Source organism: Balaenoptera acutorostrata, chromosome 15, assembly GCF_949987535.1.
Source record: "Balaenoptera acutorostrata chromosome 15, mBalAcu1.1, whole genome shotgun sequence".
Lineage (NCBI taxonomy): Eukaryota > Metazoa > Chordata > Mammalia > Artiodactyla > Balaenopteridae > Balaenoptera > Balaenoptera acutorostrata.
Window position 1 is genome coordinate 16,380,342 of NC_080078.1, and position 14,548 is coordinate 16,394,889.

A 14,548-nucleotide genomic window follows, 5' to 3' on the forward strand; every position below is an offset into this window, starting at 1 on the left:
AATCCCAGTTTTCCAAATTTCTCTTAAATACAAACTCCCATAGACTCCTTTCTGCTTAAGTAAGCATATTTCGTTTCTATTGCTTGAAGCCAATGTAACAGTCCTGCTACATTGAATTTCTATTCTCCCTTATTTCCTATCAGTTTCGCCAGCTGATCTCTTCTTACCGCCCTTTGGTCCCTCGGTGTCCCTTCTTCCTCCCAGAGAGAGTAATTTAGGGAGACATTGATGGGAGAGATGAGGTCTTGAGTGCACACCTGAGGGCAATAAGAATACACCCTATGTCATGAGTTTAACCTTTACCATACTTCCAGTTAAAGGCACACCTTGTCCATACTTTATAAATGATGACATTCCAGTAGCTAGCTGTCTGAGACCTTACCAGGAGTGGAAATATGTTTACTATACATCAGGTGTTTATGATATGCCCAGCTTGCTTCTCAGTACGATCGTTCATCCCTTAGCCCCAATCCCAAGGCAGACATCAGTCATCAACCACAGCACTTTTCCCTAGTGAGTCCTAACAGAAGTCCCTGAATCATTGTCAAACTCCTCTAGGCAACCATTATCAAAGTTTGCACAAGAAAAGAATACTCTAGAATAAGCAGAATATCCCAGTTCCTTGAGAACAGGGGTGGGTCTCAGTCTTTTACGTTATTACCAGTGCCTGACACTTTGGAGACGCTCACTTTGGAGGACTTTTTGTCCTCACCTAAAGTTTCCCCCAACTCGAAGAGGTAGGCATTATTATCCCCACATTAGAGACGAGGAAAGTGAGGTGTAAAAAGGGGACACAATTTTCCTAAGGACGAGAACTAGGAAGTGAACCCAGGCCTGTCCAACTCCCAAGTCTAAAGTCTTTCCATCACGTCACAGGGCCTCTTCTCTGGCAAATTTATGTTTAAAATTTCCAAGTCTTGTAATGCGGGTTAGGGGTGTGAGGAGGCAGAGGGGCTCTGCATGAAATGAGATCGGGAGCTGATAGTTGTTGAAAATGGGTGATGCCTATTTGGCAGTTCATTAAACTATTTTTCTACTTTTGTATGTCTGAAATTTCCCACAATAAAAACTTGAAAACAAACTTCAAAATCTTATACTGAATATACCAATCACATATTCAGTCTCTTATGAAATATTTGAGGCCAGAATAAAATTTAATATCAATCTTATTTCATACAGAACAGGTATAAGCAAACGGAATTTGGGTATTTTGGCAGTTATCTAAACTAACAAGAACTTAAAAAAATTCTTTCTGGGATGGATTTTTTAAAAAAAATAAATTTATTTATTTATTTCTGGCTGCGTTGGGTCCTCGTGGCTGCGTGCAGGCTTTCTCTAGCTGTGGCAAGTGGGGGGCTACTCTTTGTGCGGTGCACGGGCTTCTCATTGCGGTGGCTTCTCTTGTTGCCGGAGCACAGGCTCTAGGCACTCGGGCTCAGTAGTTGTGGCACATGGGCTTAGTTGCTCCGCGGCATGTGGGATCTTCCTGGACCAGGGCTCGAACCCATGTCCCCTGCATGGGCAGGCGGCTTCTTAACCACTGTGCCACCAGGGAAGCCCTCGGATAGATGTTAATAATAAAAGACCCACATGGCAAACGAAGATCCCGAGTGCCACAACTAAGACCTGGTGCAGCCAAATAAATAAATAAATAAATATTTAAATAATAATAATAAAAAATGACCACGTGTACCTGGCAAATAGTGACACACCACCGCGCCTGAATATTCCATAGGACCAAATATTCTGTGGCCATTAAAAATAATCTGAAAGCTGGGCTGCAGCATTAATATATGATGTGTGAAAAGAGTAGGGAAAAAATGGTAAGTACTTTACAATTGTAATCATGTTTAAAATGCCTATGGATGTGGATTAAGGACTAGAAGAAAATATGCTGAAGGTATTGTTACTACTGTGGTACAGAAGAGGAAACGGTAGGACCAGGAGATCAAGGTGACCTGTGACCTGTGCTGGACAGCGATGGAGCCGAGCCTGGCACTGGGGCTGCCTCCCGCTGTGGTCAGCTCGTCCGCCCCTTCCCTGCCCTGAGCAGCCTTGCTGGCTCCTTACCGGGAAGTGGAACCAGAACCCAGTGCAGGACTTGACTGAGGTGACAGCTGTGTTCCTGCTGAGCTCATGTTTCCCATCTGGGAACAACCCCCGGCTTCTGCTCCGATGGCCATCCAGCTGCAGAGTGTAAGTGAGGTTGGCAACCAGGTGCCCTGGGCAGGGTGGAAAGGCAAGAGTTGAATGACGGCGGATCCTGGGGCCGTGAGCCTGGATTTGGGGCAGGCAGCTGAGCTGGGAAGCAGGAAGACAGCACTGACCTTTGAACTGGGAGATGAGAGACTTGACCTGGAAACAGACTGTGATGTTAACACCTTCCTTCTTCTTGTCGCTGGTGGAATACGAGCACTCGACTTCATGCACTGGGATCTCGGCCGGGGAGAAGGACATGGCTGTGATGATATCCACCACAGGCCGGGAGCTGCAGGGAAGGCAACAACCAACGCTCTCCCTCAGCCTCAACTGCCATCCCCAGCCAGACCTGGGGCTCCAGCTAGCAGAGTCCAGAGGACTCCCCTTCCCTAAAGCAGACCTCAATGTCACTGTCTCTTTGCAATGAAAATAATAATGATAATTCATTAGGGCTCCCCATAATGATAATTCTTCCTAGCAGCTTTCTGACCCATTTCTCACACAGAAGAATGAGCTTTTAAAAAGAAAAGTCGGGACTTCCCTGGTGGTGCAGTGGTTAAGAATCCGCCTGCCAATGCAGGGGACACAGGTTCGAGCCCTGGTCCGGGAAGATCCCACATGCTGCGGAGCAACTAAGCCCGTGCACCACAACTACTGAGCCCGCGCACCACAACTACTGAGCCCGCATGCCTAGAGCCCGTGCTCCGCAACAAGAGAAGCCACCGCAATGAGAAGCCCGCACGCTTCAACGAAGAGTAGCCCCCACTCATCACAACTAAAGAAAGCTGGCACGCAGCAACGAAGACACAACGCAGCTAAAAATAAAAATGAATGAATGAATGAATGAATAAACTTATAAAAAGAAAAATCAGGGAATTCCCTGGTGGTCTAGTGGTTAGGACTCCGAGTTTTCACTGCCGAGGGCCCAGGTTCGATCCCTGGTCAGGGAACAAAGATATTGAGCTTCCATGCCAGTAACCTTTCAAGGATGCCCCATGGTATTCAGAATAAAATCTAAACTTTTCACTGTCTGTGCCATACCACCTGCCTCTCCAGTCTTTTTTTTTTTTGGCTGCGCTGGTTCTTAGTTGTGGCACGTGGGATCTTCGGTGCCGCATGCGGGGGGATCTTTAGTTGTGGCATGTGGGATCTAGTTCCCCGCCTGGGATTGAACCCGGGCCCTTTGCATTGGGAGCACGGAGTTTTACCCACTGGATCACCAGGGAAGTCCCTCCTCTCCAGTCTCACCTCCTACCACACTGACCCTATTTCCGTGCCTTGAACACATCACATTTTTGCCTGCCTTACAGCCTTGGCACCTCCTGGGCTTTCGACATAGAAAGCTCTTACCCCAGATTTCTGCAAGCCTGGCTCTTGCTCATCTTTCAAGTCCCAGTTCCTCAGAAAGGCCTTTCTTGGCCACCCAGTCTATAGTAGGTCTCCCCTGCTATTCTCTCTCACAGAACCCTGTTCATGTTCCTCATGGCACTTATCACAATTGTAATGATCTATTTATTTGTTTTACTTTTTTATTATATGTTTCCCCACACATACACTGTAGACAATGCCTTGTTCCGTATTGAAGACAGTATCTAGTCACTAGATGACATTACATGAGGCTTCCAGTGACTCTAAGATCTGGGTCAGGCAGGAAGTGCCATCACCATTTCAAAGATGAAGAAACTGAGGTCTTGAGAAGCAAAGTGACTGGGGTAAGATCACCCAAGAAGTCAACGGCAGAGCTTTGACTTGAATCCAGGTCACCAGGTTCTAAAGCCACCCCATGTCTCTCTAGGAGGTTTCAGTGTTAGATAGGCCTGGGTTCCCAGTCTGTCACTGAATAGCAGCTGTTTAACCTGGAGCCAGACACAAAGCTGGTATAAAAGGAGAACCAAACTCACAGGGTTGAGCAGAGGACCAAGTGCGCCGATGTTGATAAGCATTTAGCACGATGCCCAGTACATCGCAACTGCTGAAAGGATGAGGACTGCAGTCATCCCCAGGTAGGACTCAGGAATCCCACCTTACCTCAGCACGATCACCTGGCTCTCAGCCCCTACAGCCACATCTACCAGGCCGTCCCCGCCAAGGTCCTTCACACCGTGGATGGAACGTCCAAACCATCGAATTCCTGGGAGCATCCGGGTCCCTTCTATCCGCTGAGACCAAGAGAGAAATTCATGCTAAGCTGGGGAGAGGATGGGCGGAAGGGCAGGAAGAGTCAGGCTGAGGAGTGGGGTTGGCGCTTGGTGGCTGCCAGGTGCCTGGGCATGGGTTCTGATTGGCAGGCGGGGTACCTCACCTGACTGGGCCAGGGGCTCAGCCCCGCTTGCTGCCCATTGAAGATGTACACAGCCCCCTGCTCTTCCAGAGGGGCTCCCACGGCCACGTCCGTCAGCTCATCCCCATTGATGTCCGTCAGGGCAGCGATGACTGCTCCAAATCGCCCAAGGGGGTAGCCGGGATCCCCCTGCAGCTCTGAGACCATTTCGAACCCCAGCTGGGAAGGAGCAAGGCAACAGGTCCCACCTCAGTCACTCAGCACTAACCACTGGACCACCAGGGAATTCCCCACCTTTGTTATCTGCGTGATTTTGTGCCTTTGGAAAGTTGCCCAGCCTTGTTGAGCTGCGACGTTCCCATTTGTAAAATAAAGCTCATAGTATCCCAGAAGGTGATTATGAGAATCAAACGAGGTATCCTATATATAAAAAGTTTGGCACTGGGCCTTGCACACATTTTACCCACCTCCGCATATTTGCTATTGTTTGTAGTTGTTCTAAAGGTCTGATTAACACAGGATCAGGCAGGGAAAGGCTTTCAGAATAACTGAGACCTGAGAAGGCATGGGAGTCTCCTTCTCCCACATTCTCCGCTCAGTGTCCTGGTCCCCACCTTTTTTCTTTGGTAGATAAACACCCGGCCTCCTCTCTGCTCGCCATAGAAGAGGGGGGCTCCAACCAGCAGCAGCTCTGTCTCCCCATCTTGGTCCATGTCAACGCCACACAGCTCGCCACCAAAATAAGAGCCAATCTGCAGGGAGAGGAAGACGTTTGAGGAAGAAACCTAGAGCAGGACACCTCCCTCCCCATCAAGTGCACCCTATCCATCCTACTCTAAGCCCTCAAATGAAGGTCCAAGTCCTGGATCCCACTTAGAGCCCGTATGAATTCAGACAAGTTGGGATCTTAAGTTGGCAAGCGGGGATGACAAAGCTAACCTCAGAGGCTTTGCAGGGGAACAAATGTGACAGTGCTCGGCACAGGGCGTGCGCTCAGCAAGTGGATGCGTGTTGGGAAGACAGCAGGAAGCATAACTAGTGTCACTCCAGCCCCCTCTTGGGTGGACGCCCCTGCAATCACGCTCACCTGGATCCCATCTATTTTCTGGATTTGGCTCCAGGGTTCTCCGCCCTTTGGCTCTTGGAACAGCAACACCCGCCCCACGTGCTGGTATCGGGGGGCTCCAGCTGCCAGCAGCGACGGGGTCCGTCGGGAGGGCAGCCAGGTCACCGTGTAGCCTGAGGAGAGAGCGAGCGCGGGGCTTGGAGTTAGGAACACAACGGCTGCTGAACGACGGTAAAACCCAGGGGGAAAGGCAGCAGAGACCCTGGGAAGCTGGGTTAGCAGCAAAGATGCACTGAGACAGCCAGAAGGCCTTCTCCTGAGAAGAGCAGCCACGTGCTCCGAGGAGTACAGATCCTGCCGTCAGGGTCCAAGGCTGCGTGTCTCACACTGTGGACAACATGCATGCGCAGGACGAAGCAGCCGCGTACTGCAGGGTAAACATCTTCCTGAGGCTCAGTTCACCTAAGGGTTTATGAAGGAGACTGCCTTCTTTTTAAAGAGTAAAATGAAATGGAATATATTAGTAAGAAGAAGGCAAAGTTTGCACGAAGATTAAAAATAAAGCAGCAGGGCTTCCCTGGTGGCGCAGTGGTTGAGAATCTGCCTGCCAATGGAGGGGACACGGGTTCGAGCCCTGGTATGGGAAGATCCCACATGCCGCGGAGCAACTAGGCCCGTGAGCCACAACTACTGAGCCTGCGCGTCTGGAGCCTGTGCTCCGCAACAAGAGAGGCCACGACAGTGAAAGGCCCGCGCACTGCGATGAAGAGTGGTCCCCGCTCGCCACAACTAGAGAAAGCCCTCGCGCAGAAACGAAGACCTAAGACAGCCAAAAATAAATAAATAAATAAATTTATTAAAAATAAATAAATAAATAAATAAATAAATAAATAAATAAATAAAGCAGCAGATGCCTCAAGACTGCCAGCCTGCCCTGTTTCAGACTTGGCAGTCCCTACATTGCATGACCCAACTTCTTAAAACCAATCTCTTTATAGATGATAGAAAGACAGATAGATGGGAAAAGAGAGAAAAAGAATTATGTATCTATATAGAGATACAGATACAGATATACATATAGATATATCCTATGGGCTTTGTTTCTCTGGAGAATCCTGACTGATAAAATAATATATACATATGTATGTTATTCTTTACATATATATGTGTATATATATATAAAGAGAGATAAAGCAAATGTGGCAAATGCTAACAACTGATAAATCTAGGTGAAGGGTATATGGATATTCACTGTACTATTAACTTTTCTCAAAGTGTGAAAATTTTTGCAGAAAAATTTGGTAGAAAAGATTAAAGATGCGTTTCAATGAAAAAGTTTGGTAAGGTAGTACAACTCAATCAGCATGGAGACATAGCCTAATAAAAATACTGAAATTTAAACATAAGGAGTGGTGGACTTCCCTGGTGGCGCAGTGGTTAAGAATCCGCCTGCCAATGTAGGGAACACGGGTTCGAGCCCTGGTCCAGGAAGATCCCACATGCTGCGGAGCAACTAAGCCCATGCACCACAACTACTGAGCCCGTGTGCCACAACTACTGAGCCCGTGCACCTAGAGCCCATGCTCTGCAACAAGGGAAGCCACCGCAATGAGAAGCCTGCACACCACAATGAAGAGTAGACCCCACTCGCCGCAACTAGAGAAAGCCCGTGCACAGCAACAAAGACCCAACGCAGCCAAAAATTAATTAATTAATTAATTTTAAAAAACCATAAGGAGTGGTGATTGTACAGCACAGAGAATATAGCCAACATTTTATAATAACTATAAATGGAGCATAATCTATAAAACTTTTGAACCACTATCTTGTACACCTGAAACTAATATGTTATTGTAAATCAACTATACCTCAAGAAAAAAAAAAAGCAGGAGACTTGAAAACATTTCTGCTTCAAGGTATCACTGAGGTTATCTACATACTTCACAACTCCTGTGGTTGAGGTTCCCTGCCTTCTGTTCCTACACTGATGAAACGCTGGAGGAAATGCTGCAGGAAATTGGACCAGGGATTGGGGGGGAGCCAGGAGCCACCTCACAGGAATGCTCTGAAGATGACTCATTGACCCAATTTGACCTTCTTTGTTTATTTTTTTTGAATTAATTTTTATTGGAGTACAGTTGATTTGCAATGTTAGGTTAGTTTCTACTGTACAGCAAAATGAATCAGTTATACATATACATATATCCACTTTTTTAGATTCTTTTCCCATCGAGGTCATTACAGAGTACTGAGTAGAGATCCCTGTGTTATACAATAGGTTCTTATTAGTTATCTATTTTAATGTATAGTAGTGTGTATATGTCAGTCCCAATCTCCCAATTTATCCCTCCTCCGCATGACCTTCTTTGCTCAGAGCAGTTGAAAGTGAATGAGAAAAACAGATGTCCGAGACTCTATAGCCCATGAGAGGAAGGGTGAAGAGGCTGAACCACTCTCCTGTTTCTTCATGTATATTCCTGAAGTACAAGGGTTAAGAACTTGCCCTTTGAAATCAGAGAGACAAGATTTTAATCCGAGTATTACTTCTTCTTGGCTGTATAATCTTGAGTAAATTACTTCATGTGTCTGAGCTTCAGTCTTCTAGTCTAAAAAAAAAACTGGGACAATACCAACCTTATAGGGGGGTTTTGAGGATTAAATAAGACCGTGGATGTAAAATGCTTAGCACCATGTTAGTGAGATCTAAACTAAGATCTGAAGGATAGTAGCATAGTAGGCAATCAAGATTATATTTACTTCTACATATACACAACACACACATACATCTGTGTGTGTGTATATAGTGGTATGGGTGCCTAACTAGAGATTCAACTTTGGGTTATTTCTTCTTATTCAGTGAGCAACTTTGCCAGCTATTTTGCAGTACAGTCATCTCTACGTATCCGCAGGGGATTGGTTCCAGGACCTGCCCTGATACCAAAATCCACCACAGACGCTCAAAGTCCCACAATTGGCCCATGGTATCCCCGGCTTCCAAATCTGGGGATTCAACCAACCATGGATCATAAATGTGGAAACCACGGCTGCAGAGGGCCAACTGGATACTGAAGAACAGAAAACCACCTTGAAGGCAGTAGTGTAGGTGCTGCAGTGTAAGTGCAGTGGTTACTAAGCACAGACTTTGGGTCTGGACTACCTGGGTTCCACCTACTAGTCTGTGACACTGGGGGAGTTATTTAAAGTCTCCTGGGCTCAGTTTCTTCATCTGTAAAATAGAGATGATAAAAATACCTACTTACAGGGTTGTTGGGAGGATAAAATGAGATAAAAATAAGTTAATATGTGCCATGCACTTAGAACAGTACCTGGCACATAATACTTGCTCAGTAAAGAAAAAGAAAAGGAAAACAAGGAAAAAAATCACTGAGGGCAGTCCCCCTTAGAAGGGTAAGGGTAGATGCACGATGAATAGCACCAATTTTCCCGAGGAAAGTATTTAATAAGATCTTGTGTTTTGAAAGTTTAATAATAATCTTTGTGTACTGAGCCCACCCCCAGCCAAGGGTCATGGGTGAGGCAGGGTGGAGGGTGGTGGTTCTAGATCTATGAGGAGGTAGAACCTGGAAGCACTCCTATCCCAGGGCTCTTGGAGTCAGTTCGTGCCTTGAGACAGGCTGACTCTTTGAATGTGAACTAGAAGAGCTATAACCCCAAGCGCAAGGGTGAGGCCATTCAGCTCCTGAGACTGGCGTCGGCTTGGATGGACAGCATCCCCAGGACTGTGCAGGACAAGACACCACGAGGCAGAGAGAAGCAACAGCAGTTGTGGATTGACCAGCCTCGTTTCCTCTGTGCTTGGCATCTGAGAACCCTTGAGACTGAATCAACCCTGGAGTTCCTGGACAATTCAAGGGGAGAAAGCCTCACGGAGGAGGGGCTGGTCCTCCCACCGATGAGGCAGGTTGTTTTAAAATGGACTCGGGATTTAATTTATAGGTATAACTGAGTAACGACACAGAGAAGTCACTGCCATTGAAAAAAGTTTATCACTCACAGCTCCCCAAAGCAGGCACCACAGCAGGCCATGCAGGGCCACATGGGAGAAGCACCAGGTGGAAGGAGCAAGGGGAGAATGGCCCAGAGCCGTTATTGCAGTTTCGGTGGGAAGGAATGAGGGAGGCAAGACAAGTTTGAGCAAGCTTAGGACTGGACGGTTTGAATAATGTTGGCAGGCTCTGGGCTATAGAGGTGGTCTTCAGTTGTCTAGTACCTGAGCCTGGGGTGATTTATGTCAGAGTAGATACTGGCCTGGTGTGTGAAAGTTAGATAAAAGGGTGGTTGGGATGCAGTGTCTGGATTGGCCATTTGGCTTATGGAAGGCCTGCTCCCAGGCAAGTTGTTTCCTACCTGTAGGAATTAGCTGGCCCTGGGAGGAGAAGTCTCTCCAGGATTAGCAAGGCCACAAGATGTCAAAGCATCATAAGGTACAGAAAATAAAAACATGATTAATACACAGGTGAGGGGTTAGTAAGGGAAAAATGAAGACTATTATAACCATAGTTAAACTGAGTTTGTTCATGTTGTTGCTTAATTGCTTTCATTATTATTTTGAAAGTCAATCTGAGTGACTCCCTGGTTCCTCAAAGCTGAAAGAACCCAGCAGAAAAGAGAAGTACTCACCCAAATATCCTGTCCTCACTTCTGGTGTCAATGGTTCATTCCCAACAAATGTATCACCCCGCAGGTCTGTCTTCAGATCGAGAAAGCCCCCAGCCCAGTCTTTGGCTCCAGCGGCCCCTACAATGCCATGGCCCTGCCCAGGGAGGGAGATTAGTGCGGTCAGCTGCGTTCCCACCACATCCCTCAGCCGGTAGCGTCAGGCTCGCCGCTCACCCTGCTGAGGTCCGCACTGATCCCGCTGGAGGACAGCTCCATGTTGAAGGATGTCAGGTCCTGTTTGCTTGTGCCTGAGGGACGAGGTAGGGAGAATGGGCCGAGACCCAAGGAGCAGTGAAAACTGTGATGCTCAAGAAAGGACTGAGGAAAAAAACACAGCATCTACCCGTAGGCAAGGTAGAAAGAGCATGAACTTTTTTTTTTTTTGGCAGCTCTGTGCAGCTTATGGGATTTTAGTTCCCTGACCAGGGATCGAACCCGGGGCCCTGGCAGTGAGAGTGCCAAGTCCTAACAACTGGACTGCCAGGGAATTCCCAAGAGCATGAACTTTAGCGTCAGACGGGGAAGCGACTTATGCCCTGAGCCTCCCGTGACTCTCCACGCGCCCCGGGTGTGGATATTCCATTCCCTGACTCAGCACGTCTAAGAGGCAGCTCTTGATTTCTGCTCCTACTCAGGCTTCCCCTCTTCAATGAATAGCACCCCACACCCACCTAGTGACTCACGCTAAAAGCCCCGGAAACAACCTTGATTCTTCCCTTTTCCCTCCATTCTATCTCCAACACATGACCAAATCATGATAGTTCTACCTGCAAAACACATCTGCCCACTTCTGTGAATCGTCTGTATCACTGCCACACTGGCCCAAGCCATCCTCCTCTTGTACCTGACTAAGGCAGGAGCTTGCTAATTTGGTCTCTTTGACTTCATTCTTTTCTTTTTTTTTTTTTAATTAAATTTATTATTTTTTTGGCTGTGCTGCACAGCACATGGGTTATTAGTTCCCTGACCAGGGATCAAACCTGTGCCCGCTACAGTGGAAGTGCAGAGTCCTAACCACTGGACCGCCAGGGAAGCCCCTTTGACTTCATTCTTCCTCTTTCCATGCCTTTTTTCACAGAGCAAGTTGTGTATTCTTTTTAAAAAATGTACATCAGACCTCATCTTTCCCTTTCTTAAAACCCTTCCTGGGGCTTCCCTGGTAGCGCAGTGGTTGAGAATCCGCCTGCCAATGCAGGGGACACGGGTTCGAGCCCTGGTCTGGGAGGATCCCACATGCCACGGAGCAACTAGGCCCGTGAGCCACAATTACTGAGCCTGCGCATCTGGAGCCTGTGCTCCGCAACAAGAGAGGCCACGATAGTGAGAGGCCCGCGCACCGCGATGAAGAGTGGCCCCCGCTTGCCACAACTAGAGAAAGCCCTCACACAGAAACGAAGACCCAACACAGCCATAAATAAATAAATAAATAAATAAATAAATAAATATTTAAAAAAAAAAAAAAAAAAACCCTTCCTAACTTCTCATTGGTCTGAAGACTAAAATCCAAACTCATGAGGAGCTGGGAGGCCCCTGCCTTCCTCTCCAAACTTCTGTCTCCCTTACTCCCCACACTGCTATTACACTGACCTTTTTTCCTGTTCCTCCAGCACACCGAGCCCTGCCCCATCTCCTGGCCTTTGCACTTGATCTTCTTTCTGACTATAATGCCCTTTGCCCACACTTCTCCCATGGCTGCCTGATTCTCATCTTTCATGCCTCAGCTCAAAAGTTATCTCAGTGAATTTTACCTCACTTTAAAAAAAAACACCTCACGGGATTTCCCTGGTGGTCTAGTGATTAGGATTCCAGGCTTTTACTGCTGGCTCAGGTTCAGTCCCTGGTCAGGGAACTGAGATCCCGCAAGCTGCGCGGTGTGGCCAAAAAAAAATTGCATCTCAGAAAGGCCTTCCTTGAAAAGCTTATGTAAAGTGGCTTCTTCCAATTAAAGCTGTCTTATCACTTTACTCATTTTCTTTATAGCACTTACCACAATCTTGAATCATCCTGTTAGTTTACTGTCTTTCTTTATCCAACCTGAATATGAGTTCTATGTTGGCAATATCCCTGAGAGTCTGATTCACAGTGCCTGCTCCATGGTTGTTGCCAGCATGAATAAATAAAATGAAAATAATACCACCAGCCTTGCAAGGATACTGAGAAGAACCGATTCAATGATATAGATAAAGTGCCTGTTACCTGTAAGCTTTCAAGAACCGTAGCAATTATTATGAAGATTTGTTCATTCACTGAAGAAACATTTAGAGTCACTAAATATTTGGTGCCAGGGATACAGGGGTGGGAAAGCAGGCACGATACTTGTCACTAAACCTCTCAGTTTAGTGTGGGAGACAGACATCTAATAGAGAGCTCTTTTTTTTTTTTTTTTTTTTTAATTTGTTTTTTTGACTGCGTCAGGTCTTAGCTGTGGCATGTGGGATCTTTTGTTGCGGTGCTCGGGCTTAGTTGCCCTGCGGCATGTGGGATCTTAGTTCCCTGACCAGGGATCGAAACCGCGTCCTCTGCATTGGAAGGCGGATTCTTAACCACTGGACCACCAGGGAAGTCCCCTAATAGAGAGTTCTTAATACAATGTATGTCACGGGCTGTGACAGGGAATGTACTGTGGTTAAAGCAGCACATGGGATCCCAGACTTGGGATCAGCGAGAACTTATCAGAGGGAATGACATCTAAACTACGATCTGAAGGATGAGTAAGGGCAGGGAAGGATAGAGGATAAGAGCTATGATTTATCAAGAGTCTACAAGGTACCAAGCACTTTGCTAAGCAGTCATTAGGGCTTGAATTGTGTTCCCTGAAGAAAAGATGTCTAAGTCCTAACCCCTAGTACCTCAGAATGTGACCTTATTTGGAAATAGGGTCTTTTCAGAGGTAATCAAGTTAAAATGAGGTCATTAGGGTGGGCCCTGATCCAATCTGACTGGTGTCCTTATTAAAAGGGGCAATTTGGACACAGAGGGACAGACACAGAGACAAGACGATGGGTAAACACACAGGGAGAAGACGGCCAGGCGACCAGAGTGATGCAGCTACAAGTCAAGGAACACCAAAGACTGTTAGCAAACACCAGAAGTTAGAAGAGGCAGGGAAGGATTCTCTCCGAAACCATCACAAGGAGCATGGCCCTGTCAAACCTTTGATTTCTGACTTCTAGCCTCCAGAACTGCAAGACAACACATTTCTCTTGCTATTTTTTTTTTTTTTTCATTTCTCTTGCTTTAAGCCACCTAGTTTTTGGTACTTTGTTACAACAGCCCTAGTTAATGAATACGGCAGTTAAACCTTACAACCCTCTGAGACTGGTATCACTATCCCCCTTTAACAGAGAACAATGAGGCTCGGAGAGGGAAAGTGACCTGGCTGAGGTCACACAGCACAGGCAGAGTGAATTCTTGAGCAGGTTTGCCTGGTCCTATTAAATATAATACATTGCTTCTTCAAGTGAACTGAACACCAAGGCTGTGTCCTAGTGAATGGGCTTCCTGGGGGAATCAGGTACCTTTCAGCAGACTAAGCTACCTGGGGAAATACTCTCCCATAGGCAGTCCTCCATCTGGCGACTACAATCAAACCTTCTCTTATTCTGGGCCAAAGAAGAGGGCCTGTGGGCTCCTTGCACTTGGCTCCTGCCTGCTTGCCCGTCTTAAATAATTTGAGGCCCAGGACAAGTGACAATGAGGGAGCTGAGTGAGGAGAGGAAGGGATTATAGTCATTCTACAGGGCTCAGCTGATGCCTACAAGATATAGGTCAGCTTGGGGACCCATCCTGGACCAGGCTGAGCTTCAAGAGGAAGACAGACTTTCAGAGGGAAATAGAGGCTGCTCCTAAACCACCCTCCCCTAAGTTCCTACCTGAGGTCTTTTAACCGGAGAGCTCTTAACACAGTGGCAGATGCTCTGTAAGCTCCCGTGATTATTATTCCGCGTGTCCTTAATCTAATGTCCCAGGTGAGGTTCTGTATACATCCCCATGAACCCTCTCTTCCAGGGTCTGCCACTCACCTTCAATGACATAGATCTTTTTTTGCAGCTCGGTGAATAGATCTTTCAGCTTCTCAAATGTGTCCAGAATCTTTACAAACTCCTCCGCAGGTTTTGAGGCAAATTCATGGAGTGTCTCCTGACTTTCCTTGGTCTTAAAATACTTTCCAATCTGGAAGAAATGAAGAGTGAAGAGCTAGCATCCCCAGAATGGCAGACCAATTTTCTGTTATTTTCACAAGACCCTGGCCCCAGGGAGAAAGGGAGAGGGGTTCAGGAATAGGAGAGGGAAGACGGGTCATAAGAAGAAGCAGGGACCTG

At 47.0% G+C, this 14,548-nt stretch overlaps 1 protein-coding gene across 2 annotated transcripts in view; it reads right to left on the bottom strand.

Moving 5' to 3' along the window:
• The window catches only part of ITGAL (integrin subunit alpha L), a 42,283-nt gene that overhangs the window by 18,125 nt on the left and 9,610 nt on the right, over positions 1 to 14,548 (bottom strand). For both annotated transcript variants that reach the window (XM_057530219.1, XM_007186407.2), the window contains exons 9-18: positions 14,249 to 14,399; positions 10,401 to 10,474; positions 10,188 to 10,320; positions 5,568 to 5,719; positions 5,095 to 5,232; positions 4,502 to 4,699; positions 4,228 to 4,358; positions 2,328 to 2,488; positions 2,071 to 2,222; positions 168 to 257 (exon numbers count right to left, since the gene is read on the bottom strand). In XM_057530219.1, the coding sequence (XP_057386202.1) occupies positions 168 to 257; positions 2,071 to 2,222; positions 2,328 to 2,488; positions 4,228 to 4,358; positions 4,502 to 4,699; positions 5,095 to 5,232; positions 5,568 to 5,719; positions 10,188 to 10,320; positions 10,401 to 10,474; positions 14,249 to 14,399 (1,380 nt within the window). The remainder of the gene's footprint in view (positions 1 to 167; positions 258 to 2,070; positions 2,223 to 2,327; positions 2,489 to 4,227; positions 4,359 to 4,501; positions 4,700 to 5,094; positions 5,233 to 5,567; positions 5,720 to 10,187; positions 10,321 to 10,400; positions 10,475 to 14,248; positions 14,400 to 14,548) is intronic.